This window comes from Octopus sinensis, linkage group LG3, assembly GCF_006345805.1.
Source record: "Octopus sinensis linkage group LG3, ASM634580v1, whole genome shotgun sequence".
Taxonomy (NCBI): domain Eukaryota; kingdom Metazoa; phylum Mollusca; class Cephalopoda; order Octopoda; family Octopodidae; genus Octopus; species Octopus sinensis.
Genome location: NC_042999.1, coordinates 10377400 through 10404912, shown reverse-complemented (window position 1 = coordinate 10404912; position 27513 = coordinate 10377400). Strand labels below are relative to the sequence as shown.

General features: G+C 41.1%; 1 protein-coding gene across 1 annotated transcript; it reads left to right on the top strand.

The window, feature by feature from the left end:
* Positions 1-27513, top strand: LOC115209291 (peptidyl-prolyl cis-trans isomerase-like 4). The gene is made up of 13 exons (XM_029777620.2): positions 1-214; positions 6313-6380; positions 7351-7415; positions 8650-8767; positions 14471-14613; positions 16218-16314; positions 17437-17553; positions 17825-17949; positions 18985-19051; positions 22531-22642; positions 24354-24435; positions 25473-25653; positions 27085-27513. Exons 1-13 carry the CDS (start codon positions 16-18, stop codon positions 27418-27420), a joined length of 1710 nt encoding a protein of 569 aa, XP_029633480.2. The 5' UTR covers positions 1-15; the 3' UTR covers positions 27421-27513.

The following is a 27513-nucleotide window of genomic DNA, read 5'->3' as shown; positions in this document are numbered from 1 at the left end:
GAGATCGAACCCGAAATGTCGCGAATACTCAAGCGAACTCCTCGAATTACTGAAGCAAAGAGACGGCGGGACGGGCGAGCCGTATTTTTATGTTCATTAAAACCGGAGATGCTAAGGTGGAAGGGAGATCACTCGCATGGGAAGATGGCGGTGCTTTTGGAAACGTCTTTGGGCGATATTGTGATTGATTTGTACATGAAAGAAAGACCCAACAGTATGTCGGTTTATTACAATTTTATTTCACTGTATGTCTCTAACATAGATTTTCCTCACAAATCTTCAGTTTTAATAGGGCATGTGTAACGCATTTGTGCAGGCTTCGGGCAGCGTGGTCGGCATTGAAGAAGGATTCGCCGAATTTCGAATCAGTTTTCCTTTGATTTCGCTTTTTAAATGTTAAACATTCAAGGTTTTTTACAAAATTCAGTTGAAGAATTTCTGTTTATCGTTTTGTTGTCATCGATGAAGTGTTTTGAAACCCCTAACACCTTCCCCTCCGCCCCACATTCCTACAACAACAACAACATCAGCATCATTGTGTAATATTTTACAATAACATTGAGATTTCTGTAAAGCGAGGATAATTTCTGTGTCTAGAGTTTATATTCTTAATATTTAGCCAGATAAGGAATTGCTAGAGTTAATTACTAAATTTCGAAGTTTGTAAATAAATAAATAAATAACTTTTCTTCGTGTTTACCAAAAAAACCGTTTTTAACAATAAAAACAGCGAAAATTGATTTTCAGAATCGGTGAAAATGTCTCACATTGAAAAGAGAAATGAAATTGCGCGAAGCTTTTGGTTTTTCCTTGGTTATATAAATGAAATGACTTTAGCGGAGACTTGGTCGCGATTTATTGTGCTTTTAACCTTTACGGAACGATCAAATATTAGAATTGCATTTTGGAAAAAAAAAAAGAATATATTCCGAACTCATCGAATCGGAGACGAAAGCTGATCTAGCAGACGGAAATGGTTTTGGTTGACTGGAATTTAAATATTCCCCGTTTGTCTACGTGTTTATTTATTTTCTGACAAAAACAAAAACAAAGCAATAATAAAATAGTTTATTTTACCAATTGATTAGGTATTTTACCAGAAATCGATAGAAGCAAATATATTTCGGCAGATATTTCCACTTCCTTTTGCTGATTAAGGAATTCTTCATTTACAGTCGGTAAATTTACAATTTCTTGATCAGTTAAAGGAAGACCAAAATATATTCTCTGTAGAATCTAATCTTATATAGGAAGCCATAGTCTTCTCCGTTTTTGCCAAAATTAACGACAAAAGAATGTTTCTATTGGTGTAGAATAATGGACAGAAGTCGGCATCACAATTGTCTGTGATGAATGAAGGAATTGGACGGGGTGGGATTTCTTTTGTGATAACGTGTAGTGGGTTTGCTTTCGCGAAGCAGTGATCAGATGATGCGATGGGAAGAGAGACTGACAGGAGAAATGCTACATTGGGAGGTTAGAAAAATAAGGCACCCTGCTGTGGAAAATCTTTGTTTTCTGTGCACAAACTCTAAAAGTTCAAAATAATCTTAACGTTTGTACCAAGATTATAACCCGGCAAACGTGACTTCCATTTTGCCCCCCACCTCCCGCCAAAACCAAAAAACATTAACGAAGACAATAGAGTATTATCTGTCGGGCAAAATGTTGCATATTCGTTACAATGAAATATAAAAGCTGCTAAAATAGTGGCGATGGCTGCTGGTATTTTTAAATTAAAAACACAGTTTTGGTTTAGTCAGGTGGGTGGCTGGGTGAGATGGTAATGTCTGTGGTCCTGTAATTTGTTGTTTTTTTTTTTTCCATAGCCTCTGTGATTAGTGGAAGGGAATTATCTTCTGACGGGAGACCTGATCCAAATACTTATTGCAAAATGGACTCTGCTAGAAGCATACAGGGGCCAGAAAACAGGAATGGTTCCACTGAGGGGCCTCCACTCAAATTTCCCATCTACTTAATTTTACTGTCAAGGCTTCTGTTTATCTGAAGCCATGGATGGAGATACTTGCCCAAGGTTGACCCCTAAGCCATTTGGTTTACAAGTGAACTACTTTAACATAACAGTAATTAACTCTTTGGTAATTAAACCGGCCACATCCAGCTCAAGTCCTTTCCCTGTTTTATGTTCGGACTGGTTGGATCTGGCTTCCCACATCTACCAAACAATGTCACCCTAAAAATAAGCGAATCACATCATTGAAATGTCAAAGCTACAAGATAATGCGTGAATAATTCAAAACAATGTCAATAAATGAGCCATAGATTTGACAATAATCTGAATGGGAAAAGGTTAAGAATTCCTGTTGGCTTTACCAATGTAGGAATGCTCTCAGGATGGATATAGAGGCATTAGTTGTTTAAAGAGCTGTTCTTCACTTCTGCTCCAGAGCGTCGGCTGCGGGGTCACTCCGAAAAGCTCTATCTGCGACGATTTCATCTCAATCGAAAGAGAGGGGCTTTCTTTGTCCAGGTTGCAGATCCGTCGAATAAGCTGCTGGACGAGATGGTGAAGATGCCGACAACCACTCAGTTCAAAGTCTCCCTTGACCACAAGTGGCCTGAACTCTTTACATGAACACCACCCTGTACATAACTCCATGTCCCCCTACATGGCCTTGCTTTTTGCTTTTTGAGCCAAAAATTAACTAACTAACTAACTAACTAAAGTGTTTTATTTTAGGTTTAGAAGAGTATAATAATAATGAAAGCGATCCTTTCTGCTGTAGGCACAAGGCCTGAAATTTGGGAGGGGGAGGGGACTAGTCGATTGCATCAACCCCAGTATTTCACTGGTACTTAATTTATTGACTACGAGAGGATGAAAGGTAAAGTTGACCTCGGCAGAATTTGAACTCAGAACATAGTGACAGGCGAAAGACTGCTAAGCATTTTCGTCCAGCACACTCTGAGTTCAAATTCCACCGAGGTTGACTTTGCCTTTCATTCTTTCAGAGTTGATAAAAGAAGTACCAGTTGAGTATTGGGAGTTTATGTAATTGACTGCTCCCCCCCCCCTCCACAGAAAAAATTCAGGCCTTGTGCCTATAGCAGAAAGGATTACTATTATTATTATTATTATTAATAATAATAATAGTTTCAAATTTGGCACAAGGTCAACAGGAACTTATCTTATTGATCCTGAAAGGATGAAAGACAAAGTGGGCCTCAGTGGAATTTGAACTCAGAACATAAAGACTAATGAATTGCTGCTAAGCATATTGTCCAGTGTGCTAAAGGTTCTGCCAACTTGCCGCTTAGCACCTTGGGAGAAAAGTTGGACCTAAGAAGCATCAGATGTGGTGTGCAAGAGAGACGATTGCGCTGGTATGGCCATGTGGCGAGAATGGATGTGGATAGCTGGGTGAAAAAGTGCCACACCCTAGCGGTTGAGGGAACCTGTGGAAGAGGTAGATGAGGTGGTGAAGCATGACCTTCGAATATTGGGTCTCACCGAAGCAATGACTAATGACCGGGACCTTTGGAAATATGCTGTGCTTGAGAAGACTTGGCAAGCTCAAGTGAGACCACAACCTCATGGCCTATGCCAGGGGTGTAACCAGCCCACTCATGCGTACCTTTCCTTCATTGGACACTAAACTCTGCTTGTGAAGACCTGTTGAGGAAAGGGAAATGGAAATCAAAATCAAATTTGATAACTGGCATCCGTGCTAGTCGAGCGCTAAGAGTACCATATGACCGTGATCGTTGCCAGAGCAACAAGCTGGTCTCTATGCTGATGGGCACGTAAAAAGCACCATTCGAGCGTGATCATTACCTGTGTTGCCTCACTGGCACCTGTGCTGGTGGCACGTGAAAAAAAAATATTTGAGCGAGGTCATTGCCAGTGCCGCTGGACTGGCTCCTGTGCAGGTGGAACATAAAAAGCGCCAGTTGAGCGTGGCCGCTGCCAGTACTGCCTGACTGGCCCTCGTGCCAGTGGCACGCCAAAGCACTCACTACACTCTTGGAGTGGTTGGCGTTAGGAAGGGCATCCAGCTGTAGAAATTCTGCCAGATTAGATTGGAGTCTGGTGCAGCCATCTGGTTTGCCAGACCTCAGTCAAATCGTCCAACCCATGCTAGCATGGAAAACGAACATTAAACGATGATGATGAGGAGGAGGAGGAATAATCCTATTATAGCCACAAGGCCTGAAATTTTGGTGGGTAGGAGGGTTAGTCACTTACATTGACCCCCAGTGTCTCACTGGTACTTAATTTATCAACCCCGAAAAGATAAAAAGCAAAGCCGACCCTGGTGGAATTTGAACTGAGAACATAGAGGAAGATGAAATACCGCTAAGCATTATGTCCAGTGTGCTAATGCATGGGTTGGACGGTTTGACTGGGGTCTGGAAGCCAGGAGGCTGCACCAGGCTCCAATCTGATCTGGCAAGGTTTCTACAGCTGGATGCTTTTCCTGACACCAACCACTCCGAGAATGTAGTGGGTGCTTTTTACGTGCCACTGGCACAGGAGTCAGTCTGGTGGCACTGGCATTGACCACATTTGGATGGTACTATTATTGTGCCACTGGCATGGGGAGCCAGTCAGGCGGCACTAGCATCGACCCACGCTCAAATGGTGCTTACTACATGCCACCAGCACGGGTGCCAGTCGGGTGGTACTGGCCACGACTACGATTTCTTGACTCAACATGTCTTCTCAAGCACATCATATTGCCTGACCATTCAAGGGTACTTTTAAATGGGTTGGTTAATGCCAATGATGGTGGCCTCTCTTGTTGAAGATGACGTATGAGCGTTCAGCTTTTGCTGAGTGACCTGCACAAATGATTTGGTCATAGTGGTCAAATGTGTTTGCTGTACATTAGCTCACCCCTTCCATTAAATTGACTTTACCTGAACAGGTGTACAGTGTCTCACATGTCAGGTGTGGAAGTGATTGCAGAATAGTGTGAGGTGAAGTGTTTTGCTCAAGAACACAACGCACCAGCCCGTCTTGGAACTGAAACCCTGGTCTTGCGATCATGAGTGCAACACCCTAACCACTAGGCCTTGTGCTCTCATGTCCGATAATAATAATAGTAATAATAATAATAATCCTTTCTACTATAGGCACAAGGTTTGAAATTTGTGGGGAGGGGGACAATCGATCATGTCAACCTCAGTACTTGACTGGTACTTAATTTATCGACCCCAAAAGGATGAAAGGCAAAGTCAACCTCGGTGGAATTTGAACTCAGAATGTATGTTCTGAGTTCAATAATAATAATAATAATAATTATTATTATTTCAAATTTTTGCCACAAGATCAGTTTGGGAGAGTTGAGGATGAGTTGATTGTATTCACCCCAGCATTCAACTGGTACTTATTTTATCAACCCTGAAAAGATGAAAGGCAAAGTCAACCTCAGTGGAATTTGAATAATAATAATAATAACCAGAGCACTCAGAGAGTGCAAACCTCTGCCAAGGCAATACTAATATCCTCTCACCGATTAGCTGGAGATGATTTTTAAAATGAGAATATCTGAAATAAACTCAACTACTCTCACTAACGAGAATACTGAAAATGAACCCAACCACTCGCACGTAAAAAGCACCCACTACACTTGCGGAGTGGTTGGCGTTAGGAAGGGCATCCAGCTGTAGAAACTCTGCCAGATCAGACTGGAGCCTGGTGCAGCCCCTGGCTTCCCCGGTCGAACCGTCCAACCCGTGCTAGCGCAGAAAACGGACGTTAAACGATGATGATGATGATAATCCTTATTCGGTACCTGATCAATCCCAATAGTAGACATGGAATGTGAAGGTGGGTGTGCGGGTCATGTTTGTAATGCTGTGTGTGTGTCATCTGCAGTGGGAACAGGAACAGTTTTCTCTATGAAGGCCTTTTTTTTAGTCTATCCACTGATATAGGGTCTTTATGACCATTAAGGTCTATAGTGAAAAATTTATCCGTGCATGAAAGAAAACGGAAAGGACCTGCATACGGTGCTGTTAACAGAGGTTTAACAACATCATTGCATACAAAAATTTGAGTCCAAGACATTCCTGAAAGTTTCATCTGAATCAATCCAATGGTTCTCGAGATATCTTGTCCATGGACAAACAAACAAACAAACACAACTGAAAATAATACCTCCACCTTCGCTAAAGCAGAGGTAATGATTATGATATACACAGACCATGCAGCTGTATGTACATGGTTGCAGTGTTTGGTGCATGTATGTATATTTACTAAGTGTTTTTATTTTAGGTTTAATTATTGTTTTTTCTTTCTTTTTTGTTACTTACATGTAAATTCCCTATTTTCTCTTTATCTTCCAGGTTGTCTGAATTTTTTGAAATTATGCAAAGTAAAATATTACAACTTTTGTCTCTTCCATTCAGTTCAGGTAAGTCGACACTGGGTTTTGTTTTTGTGTTTAAATGTTTGGCGGGGGGTGGGGGTGGGTGGGTAAAAGCAAAATAAAAATAGCAACTACTTCATCATCATCATCATCATCATCACCATCATCATTTAATGTTTGTTTTCCATGCTGTCGTGGTTTGGACGGTTTGTCAGGAACTGGCAAGACCAGGGGCCGTACCAGATTCCATTGTCAGTTTTGGCATGGTTTCTACAGCTGCATGTCCTTCCTAATGCCAACCAATTTACAGAGTGTCCTGGGTGCCGTTTACGTGGCACCAGCCTGGGAGACGTTTATTTGGTGCTGGCACAGGCACTTCTTGCATGGCACCAGTCCCTGCTCATTGATGACTATTTGCTGCAGATATTTAAGTATGTGTGTACACACACACACACATATATATATATCATAATATATATATCACACACACATAATATATATCTATGTGCGTGCACAAATATACATATATATGTTTGTGTGCATATATATATGTGTATGTGTGCATACTTATTTGTGTGTGCAGTGCCGGTGGCACGTAAAAGAACCATCTGAACGTGGCCATTGCCAGCGCCGCCTCGACTGGCCTCCATGCCGGTGGCACGTAAAAGCACCGACCGATCGTGGCCGTTGCCAGCCTTGCCTGGCACCTGTGCTGGTGGCATGTAAAAAGCACCCACTACACTCACGGAGTGGTTGGCGTTAGGAAGGGCATCCAGCTGTAGAAACATTGCCAGATCAGACTGGGCCTGGTGCAGCCTCCTGGCTTCCCAGATCCCCGGTCGAACTGTCCAACCCATGCTAGCATGGAAAACGGACGTTAAATGATGATGATGATGATGCGTATTAATTTGCGTGTGTGGGTGGCATGTGCACACGCTGATCCTTCTTTCGCTAATTAAGTACCATTTTTTATAAATCTTTTATTTAATCATTCAATCATTGTTCTCCTTGCCAGAGGAATCTTGTTGCACAAACTGGGGATCCTACAGGAAGTGGACGTGGTGGAGAGTCTATATTCCGGTAAGTATTTTCTATTCAATTCCTAATATGGTATAAAATACAAAAAAAAAATAAAAAAAAGGAAATGTAGAATTTATTAGATATTGTTTGTGTTGCGAATGTCTCTCACTTGTGGAAGACGTGTTTAGTTATTGGTTGTTGGCCTATTGTTTGCAGTCAGTGCTCAAAGTTAGCTATATTCACAAAATAAATCATTCTTTCCAGTTTGTTTGTAAAAATGTTCTATTACCAATTGTTAGATAAAGCAACTGAGATCATCATCATCGTCATCATCATTATTGTATCTAAGTTTGCCATGTTTGCATGAGTCAAATGGAATTTGTTTCGGCAGATTTCCTGTAACCAGGGAAACCTCTCCTGTTCTCAAGCAGGCTAGTATTTCCCTGTCACCAACCAAGTTTTCATGTAAGACTTGTAACAAAGGACACTGCTTGTATGGTGGTGATGCTTATTTACAACTATCACACAAAGCCAAGGCAAGGAGGTGCATGCACACGTGCATGTGCAGCAGGCTTCCTTCGGTATCCAGCTACCTGATCTGGTTGGGAAGTGGATTTCTTAACCACAGAATTTTGATGAGTTTATTTTGAATAACTAATATTTCTTTTAAATAAAGTTTTTTTTTAGTTTCTTTTGTGACTTCTCATCAAATCACTGTTTCTAATTAAAATGACAATATTCACTGAAATGGGGAAGTGGAGAATACTTAAAAAAAGGAACAGAACCATTTACTTTGTTAATTGTAATTATCTTTTAGCATCTTTAATGATTTTTGTCAGCATCTTTATAAGCTGGATGCCCTTACTATCTCCAACCACTTTACAACATGAAGTGGGTTTATTTTATCGTATCCCCAGCATAACAAGGGTTGTCTGTCAGGACTGATATATCCCTTCCACAAGCTCCTTATTCTCCAAGACTGGACTGGCTGCCTTCTCTTTAGTATATATATATACATACATATATACATATACATATATATATGTACAGATCACCTTTCCTGTGTAAAAATAGTTTATAATAAACTGGATACATTTTATCATGGCCCCAATGCGACAGGGGTTGCCTGACAAGACTAGTGTGTCCCCTTCACACTATATCAGTTTGTACTGTCTTAAGAAGGGCTGCATTCTCTACAATCTTTGATGTCCACATCTTCCTCGTGTAAGTTATCGATCACAATATAATATGTAAATTATTTGATGTAATTTTTGTATGTTTTGTGATTTTTCAGGAAATTGTATGGAGACCAGGCCCAGTATTTTGAAATGGAACTTGTCCCAAAAATTAAACACAAGAAGAAAGGAACAGTATCAATGGTGAACAATGGCAATGATATGCATGGTTCCCAGGTAATTTTTTGTCTCAGACTTTATAAAATTTTTGTAAAGAAAAAATTCCTTTTATTTTTTGCCTTAAAATATTTGTCTCTGCATCATTCCCCGTTTACTTTTTTTCAAATTCTATTCATTTCATTCTGTTCAAGAGTGAATGGTCTGTAGCAGAATTGGTGAAATAACAGACAAGATGTCTTGCAGTTCTATGCATTTGCATTCTATATTTAAATTCTGCTGAGATCTTCTTTGCTTTTCATCCTTCTAGGTATTCATAAAATATATACCAGTAAAATAATGGGGTTGGTTAACTTGAATGCCTAAATCTCTAAAATTTATGACCTTGCTCCTGCATTACAAATTAGCATAACTAATTGAATCTGACCTCAGCAATTAATCGTTAAGTTCAATTAAACCTGACTCAGAATCTGTTTTATCATTAAGCAATAGTTTTATTTACATTCAGCGCCGCCTCGACTGGCTTCCGTGACGGTGGCACGTAAAAAGCACCATCCGAATCGTAGCCGAAGCCAGTGCCGCCTTGACTGGCTTCCATAAAATGCACCAATCCGACCGTGGCTGATGCCAGCCTTGCCTGGCACCAGTGCAGGTGGCACGTAAAAAGCACCCACTACACTCACGGAGTGGTTGGCATTAGGAAGGGCATCCAGCTGTAGAAACATTGCCAGATAAGACCGGAGCCTGGTGCAGCCTTCTGGCTTCCCAGATCCCCGGTCGAACCGTCCAACCCATGCTAGCATGGAGAACGGACGTTAAACGATGATGATGATGATGATGATATTTACATTTGACAGATATTTGTCCTCATCTTGTTTGTTGTTAACACGTTTCAGCTGATATACCCTCCAGCCTCCTTCAGGTGTCTTGGGGGAATTTCCAACCTCAGTTCTCATTCCTAAGGTATTTTTCGATGTTGGTATTATTATTCAGGTCACTACCTGAAATCGAACTCAGAATCTTGGGGTTAGTAGCCCCTGCTCTTAGCTACTACGCCATATACTCGTGGGCATATGGCGAAGTGGTGTATTACCTCAAAAAGACTGTTTATAGTAAAAAGTAAGAGGGTTATTGCCTCGTGTGTGTTTTGTTACTGAACTGTGTCTTAAGAGGTTTATCGCCTCATTGTGCTTAAAAAAGAAAAAAAGGACAATGTTTTAGAGAAGCGGAAGTCGGCAGGTGCTTTTCGTCTTCTCCCATCCTTATCATCCTTGCATCATCATCATTCATCCCATTAATGTCTGTGTCCAGCCCGCAAGCTTCTCTCTGTGTGCTGCTCTTGTGGCAAATTTAATAAAATATAGAAGCTTGCTTTCTAACCACATGGTTCCAGGTTCAGTTCCACTGTGTGGCACCTTGAGCAAGTGTCTTCTACTATAGCCTTGGGCTGACCAAAGGCTTGTGAGTGGATTTGGAAGATGGAAACTGAAAGAAGCCTGTTGTGTGTATGTATATATATATATATGTCCATTGCCAGCCTCGCCTGGCCCCCGTGCCGTTGGCACGTAAAAGCACCATCCGCTCGTGCCCGTTGCCAGCCTCGCCTGGCCCCCGTGCCGGTAGCATGTAAAAGCACCATCCATTTGTGTCCGTTGCCAGCCTCGCCTGGCCCCCATGCCGGTGGCACGTAAAAACACAATCCGTTCGTGGCCGTTTGCCAGCTCTGTCTGGCACCTGTGCAGGTGGCACGTAAAAAGCACCCACTACACTCACGGAGTGGTTGGCGTTAGGAAGGGCATCCAGCTGTAGAAACACTGCCAGATCAGACTGGGCCTGATGAAGCCTTCCGGCTTCACAGACCCCAGTTGAACCGTCCAACCCATGCTAGCATGGAAAACGGACGCTAAATGATGATGATGATGATATATATATATATATGTATGTGTGTGTGTGTATATGTATATATTTGTGTGTTTGTGTCTGTTTGTCCCCCCACCATTGCTTGACAACTGATGTTGGTATGTTTACGTCTCTGTAACTTAGTGGTTTGGCAAAAGAGACCAATAGAATAAGTACCATGCTTACAAAGAATAAGTCCAGGGGTTGATTTCTTCGACTGAAAGGAGGTGGTCCAGCATGGCCACAGTCAAGATGACTGAAACAAGGAAAAGAATAAAAAAAATATGTGGCACGTAAGAAGCTCCATCCGATTGTGGTCGATGCCAGCTCCTCTGGCCCCTGTGCCAGTGGCACGTAAAAAGCACCCACTACACTCTCAGAGTGGTTGGCATTAGGAAGGGCATCCAGCTGTAGAAACACTGCCAGATCAGATTGGGGCCTGGTGCAGCCTCCTGGCTTCTCAGATCCCAGTTGAACTGTCCGACCCATGCCAGCATGGAAAATAGACATCAAACGATGACAATGACTACACCTGATTTTCTCCCTTCCATACACACGCAAGCATGTATCTGACTCATACACTGTTCGCTTCCCAGGCATTTGTACATTACTGCATATGCTTTATACGCACTTTTGACAAGTCGTGGTGCACCTGAGCACTGTACACAATAATTTCATTATTATTATCATCATTATGATGATGATGATACATGTTATATTTTACATCTCATTTCAGATGTTTGTCTGTCTCTGTTTCATTCATATTAGACATCAAAGCAACTTTAAATATACTTTAAAATACTACATTTAGACCACAGCAATCTCATGCCAATAAATTATCACTATGGTTACATAGAGCTTTTATTGGTAGCCATGTTTAGCTGTCCAATGCATGGATTGACCAAAACTGTAATGGAACATAAGTAATGGCACTCGTCCCTACTTGTGCCAGATGTCTCCTTAGCCATCATAGCTCAATGCTTTGCTTTACCATTTTTCGGTTGAAATCCTCTTCTTTTGTTTCAGTTAATTCTGAAAATAATGAAGAATTTAGCGAAATAACTTTGCCGTTATCAAGCAGGTTTTTGGAACCTAAATTAATGTGAACTTTTGGTGGAAGGTTTTACTTTGGAACACTTTAAAGGAAGACGTTTAAATCCACAGAAGTAGGAGTGGTCTTATGTGGATTGGTATAAAAAGAATTAAATGGATTCGTATATGCTATACTGCTATGTTCACAGTGTCAGGGGATGAATTATTCAATCAAAGGAAGCTCTATTATGTCCTTTGACAAGGTTTACCTTCAATGTTGGTGTAGAAGATTGATGCTAAAATAGTCAAAAGAAAACCGTTTTTCTGTGAGTTCTTCAACACAGTCACCACTTTGATCGTTGTTATCTTCTATGGAATCTTTATCTAATTCTACCAACATTAGCGTTGCTCTTTATGCTTGTTTTTCTCCACGGGCATCGGTCAAATAATCATACACGTACACGATAATATCATCATCATCATTTAGCATCCGTTGTCCATGGGTTGGACAGTTTGACCAGGGCTGGGAAGCTGGAAGGCTGCACCTGACTCCAGTCTGATTTGGCATGGTTTTCTATGGCTGGATACCCTTCCTAATGCCAACCACTCTGAGAGTGTAATGGGTGCTTTTATGTGCCACCAGTATAGGTGCCAATTGTGTGACACCAATATCTGCCACATCTGCGATTTTGCTTGGCTTCATGAGTCTTCTACTCAAGCATGACATAATGCCAGTGGTCTTGGTCATTGTCTCTTGTGAGGCTGGACACTCGAAAGGAGCTCAACCACTTTGCCTCTGTGAAGCCCAATGCTTGCAAAGTGCTTTTTACGTGACAGTAATGTATATATATATATATCAAAATCGAAATCGAATTGAACCAATCCTATGACTGGCACCCGGCAGATGCCAGGACCCCTGGACTGGTGGTATATATATATATCATCATCATCATCATTGTTTAACGTCTGCTTTCCATGCTGGCATGGGTTGGACGGTTTGACTGAGGCCTGGTGAGCCAGAAGGCTGCACCAGTCATATATATATATATCATCATCATCATCATCATCGTTTAACGTCCATTCTCCATGCTAGCACGGGTTGGACGGTTCGACCGGGGTCTGGGAAGCCAGGAGGCTGCACCAGGCTCCAGTCTGATCTGGCAGTGTTTCTACAGCTGGATGCCCTTCCTAACGCCAACCACTCCGTGAGTGTAGTGGGTGCTTTTTACGTGCTGCCGGCACAGGTGCCAGGGGAGTCTGGCAGTGGCCACGATTGGTTGGTGCTTTTTACATGCCACATATATATATATTGCTACAGCTATCAATTCTACACTATGATATCACTATCACTAAAGGTGGCATCAAAAAGTTCCTAGACTAGTTCTGAAGCATGCCAACAGATGGCAGTATGGTTGCATGCGCAGTGACCTTCATGAGGCAGTGTACTGAGTGACATTGCTGTGTTTACTTCACAAGTTGTGAAATTTGTGTTTTTGTGATCACTTGTATGCTGTAGTCTGTGATTTTTGTGATGGACAGGAAGTTGGAACAAAGTGCCAATGTGAAATTTTGCATAAAACTTGGGAAGTCTGCTTCAAAGACATTGAGCATGGTTTGATCATACACAATGTTTTGAGTGGCATGGGCACTTCAGAAGCAGAAGAAGGTCCTTGGAAGATGATGCTGTGACCTGCCATGAGTGTCCCCCCCAGAAAATGTGGAGGAGATTGATCAGATTATGTATGAGGATTGTCGGAGGACAATCAATGATGTTTTGAAGCGTTTGAGGGGAGGTCATTCGGTGAAAGGGACCAGATCTGTGGAACGCAAAGAACTGGATTCTTCACAACAACAATGAACCCTGTTATTGACCTCTCCTCACTCGTGAGTTTCTCACCAAAACAACATGGTGTTACTTCTGCACCTGCCCTCTTTGCCAGATTTCCATTTCTTCTCCACAATAAGAATGCAGCTCAATGGTTGCTGTTTTAACACTGTTGTTGAGATCCAGAGCGAATTGCAGAAGGTCTTTGACTCACTTATAGAAAACGACTTCCAGGCCGGATTCCAAAAGTGGCAGGAATGCTGGGACTGGTGTATTGCTGTGCAAGGTGATTATTTCGAAGGAGATGAGGTTAAAATTTTGGTAAATAAATAAATTTTTTTTTAATGAAACATGAGTCGTCCTGGAACTTTTTGATGCCACCTCATATATTATTTTTCTGTATCAAACAAACTGGGATCTGATCTCATAGTTTCACATGTCTTTTTTTGTATAGATCGATAGACTTAGATCGTTTCCTCTACAGAAATGTATCCAGGGATGCAGTGTGTACTGGATTTGAAGTAACGATTGGCTTTTGTGCCGGTGGCACATAAACAGCACCATCCGAACGTGGCCGATGCCAGCGCCGCCCCGACTAGCTTCTGTGCCGGTGGCACATAAAAAGCACCATCCGAATGTGGTCGTTGCCAGCACCGCCTTGGCTGGCTTCCATGCCGGTGGCACGTTAAAAGCTCCAACCGATCGTGGCCGATGCCGGACCCCCTGGCACCTGTGCAGGTGGCACGTAAAAAGCACCCACTACACTTGCGGAGTGGTTGGCGTTAGGAAGGGCGTCCAGCTGTAGAAACTCTGCCAGATCAGACTGGAGCCTGGTGCAGCCCCTGGCTTCCCAGACCCCAGTCGAACCATCCAACCCGTGCTAGCGCGGAAAACGGACGTTAAACGATGATGATGATGATTCACAATTTGTCTTTACTATAATTGTAATTACAAGAGGTAAATGTGTTGCTTTAAATCTCATTATTCTAATTCTATATTTTCCTTAGTTCTTTATCACCCTGGAAGAAAATCTGGATTACTTAGATGGCACTCACACAGTCTTTGGAGAAGTTGCCGAAGGTTTTGACATTGTTGACAAGATAAATGAAGCTTATTGTGATAAAGATCACCGACCTTTTCGCGATATCAGGTGAGGCCAGTTTCCTATTGTATAAATATTTATTCCTGATGTTGTTATTCAGATGGCAGTGAAATAGTTTTCTTGGTACCAATAATCTCAATAAACTGATTATCTTTTCCAAAATTGACATAAAATATGGAAGCAGCTAATTGAAACCTCAGTCTATCTTTTAGCGTTTTTATAATCAATTTTATAAATTGATCAGTTTTAAGATCAATTTGATTTTGGAGTGATTTGAACTTAGGATGGATTTTGCTTTGGTCTGTTCTTTTGTAATCTACATTGACGCCTGGCTTCCAAATGCTTATAACAGTTTGAATTTATGGCCTCTGAGCCATGTCTCATTGCTGATTTCCAGAAATCTCTGCAGCTTTCCTTTTATTTTGATTAACATTAAAAAAAAGTGATGTTCCACCTCAGGTCATTTTTGTTTTTTAAAGAAGAGCAATGGTGGAGAGGCTTGTTGGCTGCAAACACTGGATTTGTTGTTAAGTATTCATTTTTGTATGAGCCACAGATCTCGTTTTGAGCTCAGATTGTACCTCGTCTTCAGACTAATGATAAAACATCAGTTGAATGCCAAATAAGTAATCATTATCAATCATTGTCTAAACAGTGGTTCCTAACCTATGGTCCATAGACCCCTGGTGGTCTGCAAAAGTAGATTTGAGGATCTGTGAACTAAATTTGAAGGGCATCCAGCCGTAGAAACATTGCCAGATCAGACTGGGTCTGGTGCAGCCTTCTGGCTTCCCAGACCCCAGTTGCACCGTCCAACCCATGCCATCATGGAAAGCGGACGCTAAACGATGATGACGATGATGATGATATGAAATAGGATAAGCATATTAAAAGGGGTCCTTGGGAGAACTCATTTAAATAAAGGGTTCTTGGTAGTGAAAAAGTTGCGACCCACCAGTCCAAACGCTTTACTCCACAGTCCTTCACAAATGCAGATCTTACTACAATTCAATTTTATCCCTGATCAAGTCACATGTCTCTGCTCCAATTTGTTTGACGGAATGAAAGCAAGTCTCATTTGTTCCATTGAGTTTGAGGACAGAAGCAAAGACTTCCAGCAATAAAAACTGTTTCTCTTACAAATAGCCCCACCCTCTTCCACACGTATGTAAATAGTAAAGGAAAATAAATCTCAATACGCCTCCCCCCACCAACTCACACGCTGCCTATCAATCTATCTATCTATCTATCTATCTGTCTATCTATCTGTCTATCTATCTATCTGTCTATCTGTCTATCTATCTATCTATCTATCTATCTATCTATCTATCTATCTGCCTGTCTGTCTGTCTATCTATCTATCTATTTGTCTATCTGTCTGTCTGTCTGTCTATCTATCTATTTGTCTATCTGTCTATCTGTCTATCTATCTATCTATCTGTCTGTCCGTCTATCTGTCTATCTACCTATCTGTCTACCTATCTATCTGTCTATCTATCTATCTCTATCTATCTATCTATCTATCTATCTATCTATCTATCTATCTATCTATCTATCCGTCTATCTGTCTATCTATCTATTTGTCTATCTATCTATCTATCTATCTGTCTATCTCTCTCTATATATATCCCTATTTTTACTTCTTGAAACAGGATTTACCATACAGTTATTATATATGATCCCTATGATGACCCACCACACTTGGACATTCCTGCGATGTCACCTGTGCCTACAAAAGAGCAACTTGAAGTAAAAGATAATTTTCTGATATCTCTTCTTTTTTTTTCTGTTTTCTTTTGTTTTTTTTAAAATTGTTTTATAATATCTTAACAATATTTGCAACGAGTGAGTCTTAATTAGTGGCAATTAGTGCTAAATCCTGCATAAAACCATTGTTTTGAGAAAATCTATCACCAAGTTGGTACGGCACCAGATGACAGCCAAGAGGATAAAAATTTGTATCTTATCACTGACATTGCTTCGTATTTGAGGGGCCAAAACCTGTAATCTTCCACACCCCTGCCTATCTGGCTGCCTAAGCTGCATGGAAATATGGCAGAGCAGAGTGATATAACCTCAGCAGAAGCAATGGCCATACTTTGAAATTAAATGGTGAAGCATTGACTTGAAGTGTCCAGTTCAGTTGTTGCCTAAGAAATATGTGTTTGTTAGGATGATACTTCAGACATCTGCCAATTTGTTTCTCAACTTTGTAATGCTGTAGAAAGCAGAAATAAATATTGGTCCAATGAAACTGGGATGCCTCTGGAGTTTGGAAAATCTCAGTAAAATGCCTCTCCATCTCTGCCAATCAACATGTGACATTGTGCAACATTGGAGGCCTCTAACCATAGCTGGATCCCTGAGTCTTGCCACTGTGAAGTAAAATTTGAACTCCAGGCAGAAACACACTGCAGGCATCCCATCTTATGCCCCGACAATTTTGCAAATCACCGTATTAATCCTGAAAAGATGAAAGACGAAGGTGAACTTGGTGGTATTTGATCTCATGATGTAGAGAGCTGAAACAGGTACCACTGGGCATTCTGGCCTTGAATCAATATTTAGAACTTATAATTTAGAATGATGAGAGAGAGAGAGAGAGAGTCATGCTCAAACAAACCTTTTAATTATAAAAACATATCCATTTGTCATTTGGTTAAAAAAATATGTACGATATATAAATTGAGCATATTTAATTAAAAATAAAAGTACATTTTGTTGAGTAACAAATACAATTTTGTTTATTATATATTTGGTAAAATTAATTGTTATCTATAGTGATGTTTAATTAAGCCATGATAATATAAATTGCGAAAGTTACATTGTGTTTGGAAATCATTTTTAATGCCATAAAACTCAAATTTGTAGAGTGACCGTATTGGTGACACTGAAGAACTTGATGACACTAAAGGTATGACTGAAGAAGAAATGAGAGAGCTTATGGAACAAAAAGAAGCCAAATCCAATGCCCAGATTCTAGAAATGGTAAGGCACCAACACTTTTAGAATTTCTTTTCAGAATTTTGTTCCAAGCAAAATATTGATATTATTTAGTTGCAATGATGTATTTTAAATAAGGAAGTCGTTAGTACTTTGGTTAAAGGTTAATGATTTCTTTTCTATCCTAAATGGGTTCGATGGGTTTGTCTTGCTTGTTACGTTCACCTGTTTATTGCAACTGAAGACTCCCCACAAATCCGACCATCGTCATACTTCTCACCTTCATCACGAGTTATTTCCCCTGTCTCGTCCCTAGGTCGGAGATCTTCCCGACGTCGATGTTGCACCTCCAGAAAACGTTTTGTTTGTCTGCAAGTTGAACCCAGTTACTACGGAGGAGGACCTGGAAATTATCTTCTCTCGCTTTGGTAATATTCGCAGGTAAGTCCTGACTTTCAAGTTCCCATTTTTATTCTTGTGTCACGAGACAGGCAAGGGTCATTTGTCTGAAGTAAGGCATGGCTGTGGGGTTAAATAAAGGATCTTTCTAGCTACAATAGTTTTGAGTTCAATTCTAGTGTGTGGCACCTTGGCCAAGACGTTCTGCTACAGCCCCAACCATAACCTAATGAGTGGAACTGGTTGACAGAAACTGGAAGCAGTTTCTTCTACAGACGTCTTCATTATTAATTGCATAGATTGGAAGGAGTTTATTGAGAGAGGTTTTCTACAGCTGGATGCCCTACATGTTGCCAACCCTCACCTGTTTCCAAGTAAGGTCATGTTTCCCCTATGGCCAAACATTTTCTTGCAGTATATTGGAAATGAATGACACCGCTTGTATAACAGGGACACTCATTTACACACTTTCAGTTTCTGTCTATCAAATTCACTCACACGGCTTTGGTTGACATGGGGCAATTACAGAAGATACTTGCTCAAAATGTCACGCTGTGGGACTGAACCCAGAGCCATGCTTGTAGGCACTAACACTTCTACTAATTCATTGCCCCAATAATGATAATAATATTGATAATAATAATGATGGGGTCTCCTGTCGAAGACGGTGTATGAGTGTTCAGCAAAAACTGAACGACCTGCACAAAGGATTAGTTTATAGGGATCAAGCGTATGTGTTGTACGTTAGCTCACTCCCTTCATCAAATCGATGACGTTACCTGAACAGGTGCACGTTGTAACAGGTGTCGGGTGATTGCAGATCAATGCGAGATGAAGTGTTTTGCCCATAAACACACCACACCACCCAGCCTAGGAATTGAAACCACGATCTCATGATCATGACTGCAACACACTAACCACTTGGCCATGCGTCCTCACAACAACAACGACAATAATAATAATAATAATAATAATAATAATAATAATAATAATAATAATAATAATAAAGGTATTGATGTGTAGGAATTGATTTAATCTGTTTGTCTGTTCATATATTTATTTATATTTTTTATTTAGCTGCGAAGTGATCAAAGACTCGAAAACTAAAGAATCCCTGCAGTATGCATTTATTGAATTTGAAAAGGTGAATACCATTCTTTTGTTCTTTGATGAGTTCTTTTTTTTGCCCTTTTTTACCAATCCCGTCATTACTAACATCAATTGTCAAACATTTACCATTTATTCATTTACAAACAAATTTTGTCCACTCTTAACAATATTCTTTCTGTCCCCTGTTGATAGTCGAAAACATGAAATCAAAATTGACCTGTGATAAATAATAAACTTCACCCCCGTTTTCTGCACGTATTCTCTTCTGCTTTGACAGTTTGTCCATCTTTTTCTACTTTGACAGTTTGTCTTGACACCTCGTCTCTTTCATCCTTGTTTTCTTTTCTTACTGAGGTAGCCATGTATCTCCTCTACAATAAGAAACCCGTGCCTCTCTCGCCATCATACTTCAACCTCTCAACACCTGGCACAAAACCACTCCACTTAATACTACTCTGTCCCTCTCACTTAAGAGGTCTTTGTGGGGTCTTGTCTTGAAGATAATTGGCAAGCTCACAAGAGCTGGCATCATGAAAATAGCACCCACTACTTTCTGTAAAGTAGTTGGTATTAGGAAAGACATCCAGCCATAGACACCTTGCCAAAGCAGATGCTGGAGGTGCAGTGCAGCCCCGTGACATGTTGGCTCCTCTCAAACTCTCTGACTCGTGCCAGCATGGAATATGCAAGTTAAATAATGACGAGGATGGTAAAATCATTATAGCCACTTACCCCCCCCCCACACACACGTGTATAATCATTATCAACCTGTTTCCCAATGCTTGTTAGGGGCTGAAAGGGTCTTCTCTCATTTATGGCATTCTCTCATCTGTTGCAGACCCTTTTATTTCCTTGATGGTGTCCAACAGCTTGGGATCAACCTTCACCACTTCCATGGGGCCTTTCCGTTTAAATCTCTTGGCACATCTTTACCCATCTTTCATACACACATCACGTACCTTCAGCAGCACAGTTTCCTCTCTTGTACATTACAGCCGCTTCATCTCATGCCAAATTCTACTCTGAACCCATTTGGACATCTGTTTCATATAAGGCCCTTCTCTGCAAACCTGCCTCTGACCCCGTTACCTCTCTTGTGCACTCATAGTTTACCCTGAATGCATCACATGGACTTTCTACTGTCTCCCTGTTTCTCAATTGAACATGTCCACTTTCCAGATGGCTGTAGTGTTTTGTCTTCTTTCCTGTTTACTAAAATTTGTGTCTTAATCGGGTTTAGTTTTACGGTTCCTTGGTTCTGCTTTGTGCTTCCAAGTTTGGAATTTTTCTCTAATTCTTCAACAAATTCAGCAATGAGAAGTAGTTCATTGGCAGTCACAAATTCCTACAGGCAGCTGGTCTGTGTTAGGGTCTGGAGAACTATAAGTAACAGAAGGCATGAGGGTTGATATGTGATGGACATCTCATCATCATCATCATCATTTAACGTCCGTTTTCCATGCTAGCATGGGTTGGACGGTTCGACCAGGGTCAGGTAAGCCATGGATGCTGCACCAGGCTCCAGCTTGCTTTGGCAGAGTTTCTACAGCTGGATGCCCTTCCTAACGCCAACCACTCCATGAGTGTAGTGGGTGTTTTTTATGTACCACCGGCACAGGGGCCAGGTGAGGCTGGCAAACGGCCACGATTGGCTGGTGCTTTTACGTGTCCCTGACACGGGTGCCAGTCAGGCGGCGCTGGCATCTGCCACATTTGGATGGTGGATGCCAGCGCCGCTTATTAAATTCTTTGCTGAATTCATTGTTACCCCTTGTCCTGTTGATGACATCTTTATATATGGGTTGTTCAACCCTCACAAGCTGTTCTACCCCAATCAGATCCTGGGGTCAATGTAATTAACTGCCCCCCCACCCCCATCCCCCTAAAACTGCTGGCTTTGTGCCAAAATTTGAAATCATTATTATTATTGTTATTAAGGCAGCAAGCCGACTGAATTGCTAATGTGTCAGGCAAAACTGCTTAGCCGCATGTCCCCCACCTCTTTAGGTTCTCAGATCAAACCCTGCCATGGTCAGCTTTGCCTTTTATTCTTTTTAGAATCAATAAAATAAAGTCCCACTCAGGTAATAGAGTTCATATAATCAACTTATGCTTTCCCCCTGAATTTGCTGGCCTTGCGCCAACATTTGAGGCAATTATTATTATTATTATTATTATTATTATTATTATTGTTATTATTATTTGGAGTGGTTGGCATTAGGAAGGGCATCCAGCTGTAGAAACTCTGCCAGATCAACATTGGAGCCTGGTGCAGCCATCTGGTTCGCCAGCCCTCAGTCAAACTGCCCAACCCATGCTAGCATGGAATGCGGACGTTAAACGATGATGATGATGACTGCACTGGTGACAGCAGGATCTGAACCACTGATGCCTGAGTTGCTGCCTGGTATCCCTTTCACCACCATCTACATTCTCATAATTTACTAGACTCAGCTTAACCCTTCAGCACTCCAACTGGCCACTGCTGGCCCAAATAGTCTACCTGTTTTATGCTCAAAATGGCCATATTCAGTATTTATAGAATGACCTTGCAAGGTCATTCCAAAAATAAACAATCATGTCAATGAAACCGCAAAGCTGCAAGATAATTCATGATTAATTCAAAGCAATGTAAATAAACAGGTGCAGGAGTGGCTGCGTGGTAAGAAGCTTGCTTCCCAAACTCATGGTTCTGGGTTCAGTCCCACTGCGTGCCACTTTGGGCAAGTGTCTTTTACTATAGCCTTGGGCCGACCACAGCCTTGTGTGTGAATTTGGTAGACGGAAACTGAAAAAAGCCTGTCATATATGTTTGCGTGTGTGTGTGTGTGTGTGTGCCTGTGTTTGTTCCCCCAACATTGGTTGACTAAGTGGTTCAGCAAAAGAGACCGATAGAACAAATACTAAGCTTACAAAGAATAAGTCCTGGGGTTGAATTGTTCAACTAAAGGTGATGCTCCAGCATGGCTGCAGTCAAATGACTAAAACAAGTAAAAGGAATAAATAAGGATTACATTTGACAGAATAATCATCATCATCATCGTTTAACGTCCGTTTTCCATGCTGGCATGGGTTGGACGATTTGACTGAGGGCTGGCGAATCAGATGGCTGCACCAGGCCTCAATCTTGATCTGGCAGTGTTTCTACAGCTTGATACCCTTCGTAACGCCAACCACTTCATGAGTGTAGTGGGTGCTTTTTATGTGCCAGGGGAGGCTGGCAAATGGCCACGATTGGTTGGTGCTTTTACGTATCACCAACACGGACGCTAGTCAGGCAGCGTTGGCATCACGGGCCAGGATACCAAAAGGGTTGTTATGGCTGTATCCTTCTCCTGTTTAAGTTGGTTTGTCCCATCACACCTTGGTTCCAAGTTCTCTTCAGTTTTATTCCCAGCTTAGAAGTGTATTTAGAATGTTTCTTCAAAAACTTTATATTCTTGCCTCTGACTAATGTGTAATGATAATAATTCTATTTATTTCTTGTATTTTTTTTTTTTTCTGTTATGGCAGCCGGAGGAATGTGAAAATGCTTATTTCAAAATGGACAACGTCTTGATTGACGACCGTCGAATACATGTTGACTTCAGTCAGTCTGTTGCCAAACTCAAGTGGAAGGGCAAAGGTAATTTAGCTTTGTTTAGGTTTAAATAACAAAAAAAAATTGTAAAAATTCTGAAGAAAACATTTTTGGCTTGCTATCATTGTCATCATCACCACCACCACCATCACCATTATTATTATTATTATTATTATTTTAATCTCTAACTTTCAACACTTGTATGAGGCAGATGACTGCGTGTTTGGGTGGAGTTTTTCTGTGGCTGGATGCCCTTCCTGTTGCCAACCTTTCTTTGTTTCCAAGTGAAGTAATAATCTCTCAGTCTCTCAAACAACAAACAACTTGGACATATTTGTGTTGTGGAGAACTGGAAGCAAGCAATGTTGAAGTGAGTCTTTCGTTCTCAAAGATTGTCAAAAAGCCTAAAGATGCTTTTGTAGGTTGACTACAAGCAAATGACGGCATTAATGAAGCCGTCGTTTTGAAAACAGGCGAGCAGAGGGCATGTGCGGATAAGAGGGAAATACAGAATTAGGGACAGAAACACATACTCACACCCAAACACACACATACACGTGTATCATCATCATCATCATCATCATCGTTTAATGTCCGTTGTCCATGCTGGCATGGGTTGGACAATTTGACTGAGGTCAGGAAAGCCAGTGGCTGTACCGAGCCCCAATCTGATCTGGCAATGTTTCTACAGCTGGATGCCCTTCCTAACGCCAACCACTCTAAGAGTGTAGTGGGGGCTTTTCACATGCGTATGTGTGTGTGTGTGTATATGTATCTATACACACACACACACACACATACACACACACATATATACAAAACATATGATGGGTTGTGTTTTTGTTTCTGTCCATTAGATCAACTTATAAGGCTTTGGTTGGCCTAGGGCTACAGCAGAAGACACTTTCTCTGGGTGCCACACGGTGGGACTGAACCTGAAACCATGTGATTGGGACACCATGCCAAAGCAGAGGATTGGAACTGAACACAATCCTCTGCTTCATCAGATCCTCTTGAATTGTTCAGCTTATGCCAAAAAGGAAGACAAATGTTAAATGCTGCTGCTGCTGATGATGATTATTATTGAGTGAGAGAGCAGAGCATGCCATCAAAGTGACACTGGGGTAAAATATACGAAGCCCAGTATACCCATCATGACTACCCGTCTGATAAGGGTACACCAGGCACATGCATCACAACCATATGTGCGTGACATGGTGATCTCATATCAAGATAAACAGCACATGACCTTGCAGGTGGGGCCCAGTTAGAATTTTCTTCAGGTTGAGTAGCCCATCCCGCTCAAAAGGTCCCTGAATAAGGATGTTGAAAGAACCACCCATGTTTCCAGAGGTGAATTATTCAAACCCCAAAGAATCCCTCTCAACACACGGCTATGATGCTCCCCCACTACTTCTGCTCGTGATCAGAGATGCACATATCGTCAGCCACTAAGGGACATGCTCAACTGGTTAAGGTCAAACAACTGACAAGCAAATCTGTGGTATTGAGCAGAATATTTGCTGTAGCCCATCTTTTATACCAAAACAAGACAATGTACATGATAACACTTCCAATCAGTTAAGATCAGATATTATTATTATTATTATTATTATTATTATTATTATTATTATTGTGTGAGATGTATTCTTAATAAGATTACAATTTGTTGGATTATTAATTTTATCTTTGACTGTGAAAACAGATTTTTGGTTTTTCCCTTTAAAATTTTCTTTTCCATTTTATTGCTTTCCAGGGAAAGGTGTGGAAATGTTGCCCAGCAAACCAGACCCACCACAACCCCAATATGTCTTGAAAAACAATTCCAGAAAAGAAGAGTATCCTTTGAAAACAATTCTGACCCTAATCTTGACCATTTATTCTTTTTTTTAGTTTGCTTCTCAAACACTGCGTTTGATTTACTCTTTGTTCTTGTCTAAACCAGCAGCGTTTGGAAAGCCCTGGGGACAACTTTGGGTCCTCTTTCTGAAGTTTATGGCAGTTTGGTATTTGTGCCAAAGTGTCTTCAAGAACACACACACACACACACACACTGCCCCCCTCTCTCTATTTTTCAGTTCCCAATCCACCTGCAAGGCTTTGCTTGGCCCGAGGCTATAGTAGAAGACACTTGCCCAAGGTTCCATGCAGTGGGACTGAACCTGGATCCCCATTGCTGGGAAGCAACTATACTTGCACCCAAGTGAATGGTATAATTGACCAAACCAGTTCCTCTCCCCTGGGCTCTTCCATTCATGGTTTTAGCTGCAATGCTGGCTTCATCATAATTTTGACCACTACACCATGTTTGGCTGCTGGTAACTGCTTCTGCAGATTATAGTTAGCCCAAGGTCATTTCTCAATGAATAGAACTTATGATCAAAGATATTCCAACCATGACCATCATGTCTTATTTCCAGATATAAATCCAGTGTACCTTCCCATTCTAAAGAAGGTAGAGTATAATCTGAGTGAGACTCAGCTGCTATTTCTTGCAATCTTGAACGAATACATAGAACAGCAGTTCTCACTTGTGGATCCCAGGGCCTCATGTGGCCCTTAAACATCCTTCCAGCGGCCCCTGATAGTTTTTCCTCTTGAAATATAAGAAATTCTTCTTTAGTTGACTTGGGTTTTCCTGTTTTTGGATCTGAATGGGGACGGCTGATGTAGAAGCTCAACCGTTGGCTTCTGCTCCATGTTACGTGAGAACATGGGTCACCAAAGACAAAGTAATACCATTCTGTTACCATTCTCTTCATGAATAACTGTATTCCAAAGAAATCCTCATTCTCTTCATACACCACTTGGTTTTTCACCCCAAGGGGTTGGGTCTTTGTTACTCGTTATCGATTCTCTTTTTCCTTAATATCAGAAAAAAATATGAACTTGTCCTGGAGGATGATGACCTTGATGCAGAACTTGAAGCAGCACAGGTGAAAAAGGACAAGAAGAAGAAGAAGAAGAAGAAAAAGCACAAGAAGAAACACAAAAAACAGAAGAAGCAGGATGAGAGCGACAGCGATCAGTCGGCATCCAGTGAGAAAGCGTGGAAGGTAGGGAAGGAAATCACAAGGCTACTCTCTGACCCAGGGGGATTTGGGAGTGGGGGGGTCAAACCTCAGCCTCTCTGGCTTATTTAACCCTTCACCCAGGTTCCTGAGCAGAAAATATTAAATAGTTGCACACACAGCACAAGAATCACTAAAAAACTCAGGAGAATAACAATAATAGGCCTTTCTCTCAACTACCATATTTTTTCACCCAAATCGCTACTTTTCTCATCATTTTCACCAGGTTGATTGTGTGAATCATTCTCATTGTCTGTGTAAGAGGGAAGTCTTTGTCAGAGGAATAAATTTTTGCTAACATAACATGGCAGTCCTGGTTTAGGACGAATGTTGCTGTAATTTAGCCCCAGGAGACACAGATCATGTCATATAGCCAGCTGGAGACGATGTCTCTTGAGGCTAAATTACAGCAACATTCGTCCTAAACCAGGACTGCCATGTTATGTTGGCAAATAATCTTTACTCCAAAGTAATGGTGCTGAATATCTCTCGTGAGATTTTAAAAAAATAGTAATTTTCTGAAGAATAAATATCGTAACTATAAAAGAGTCTAAGCATTGCTCTTTTATTAGACAAAATGCTGGGTTTGTTCCAGGCTTGTTTCATTCTGAAAATCTGTTTTTCTCAATTAAAAACAAAAGTAAACCTTAGCTAGTGGGGGCACCATTAACAATGAGTCATATACACACTTATCTCCAAAGCTACAATGTGATTGGTTGTTTGGTTTGAGAATTTCATCTTCTTTTCCTACATGTGTGGTTCATTGCTTCTTAAACAGGAATCTGGCTGAGATTACAACGTTTAGTCTATTCTTGCTATGCTGAGAACTTGGGGCTACAGGGTTAAGATTTTAGTTACGTTACTTGTGTGTATGTGTGTGTGCGTGAGTGTACGTGTGTAGGTGTCATCATCTTCATTGTTTGATGTCCTCTTTCCATGCTGGCATGGATTGGATGGTTTGATTGAGGTCTGGTGAGCCAGAAGGCTGCACCAGGCTCCAATCTGATCTGGCAAGGTTTCTACAGCTGGATGCCCTTCCTAATGCCAACCACTCCAATGACAGCACTCACTACACTCTCGGAGTGGTTGATGTTAGGTTGACGTTAGGATTGGAGCCTGGTGCAGCCATCTGGCTCACAAGTCCTCAGTCAAACCGTCCAACTCATGCCAGCATGGAAAGTGGACGTTAAATGACGACGATGATTGGTTAAGGTCGTGGGGGTGTTTTATGTCTGTGTGTGGTGTGTAATGTATGAAAATTTAAATTATACTCCAGCAGAACTGTCAAAGCACTGACTGCAGTTACAGGTAATCACAGCAAACTAAAGGTGGAAATAGATGGTAGCAGCTTCTGTGTTTTTTCTTTTTTTTTAATTTTTGCTTATGTCATTTCAAACTTTTATTTATTCTTTATAGAAAGCTTCCAAATCAAAACATGAGGATAAATCCAGTGCATCTGTTATCCATCTTGAGAAACGAAGGAAATTGTCATCAGCGTCTCCTGAACCCATCAAAGGAAAATCTCACGCCAGCAGTGAGGAAAATTCTAGAGAAATTAGTCGTAGCCGTTCTCCAATTTCTCGTTCACAGAATCGTGCCAATCGCAGTGATCGTAGAAGCTGTTCGCCTGATTCGAAGAGGCGCTCACCTGATCTGAAACGGGCCAGAGATTCTGACAGAGTTTCTAAAGACCGTTCTCGAGAAAAGGATCGCAAAAGTAGCAAATCTGATGTGAGACATTCAAAAAAATAATTCCACTTTCTAAAAAAATATTTTTTACATTAATTTTTAAAAATTCATTTCAAATGAAACATCAAATCATGAAGTAAAAGTTACATCATTTTT

What these genes read in the sequence shown, in the direction of transcription:
- LOC115209291 (XM_029777620.2), top strand. Translation starts at nt 16, where the DNA reads ATGTCGCGAATACTCAAGCGAACTCCTCGAATTACTGAAGCAAAGAGA. An exon ending in CATGAAAGAAAGACCCAACA is followed by an intron (nt 215 to 6,312) that starts GTATGTCGGTTT and finishes TTTATCTTCCAG; the next exon opens with GTTGTCTGAATTTTTTGAAA. An exon ending in GTCTCTTCCATTCAGTTCAG is followed by an intron (nt 6,381 to 7,350) that starts GTAAGTCGACAC and finishes TCTCCTTGCCAG; the next exon opens with AGGAATCTTGTTGCACAAAC.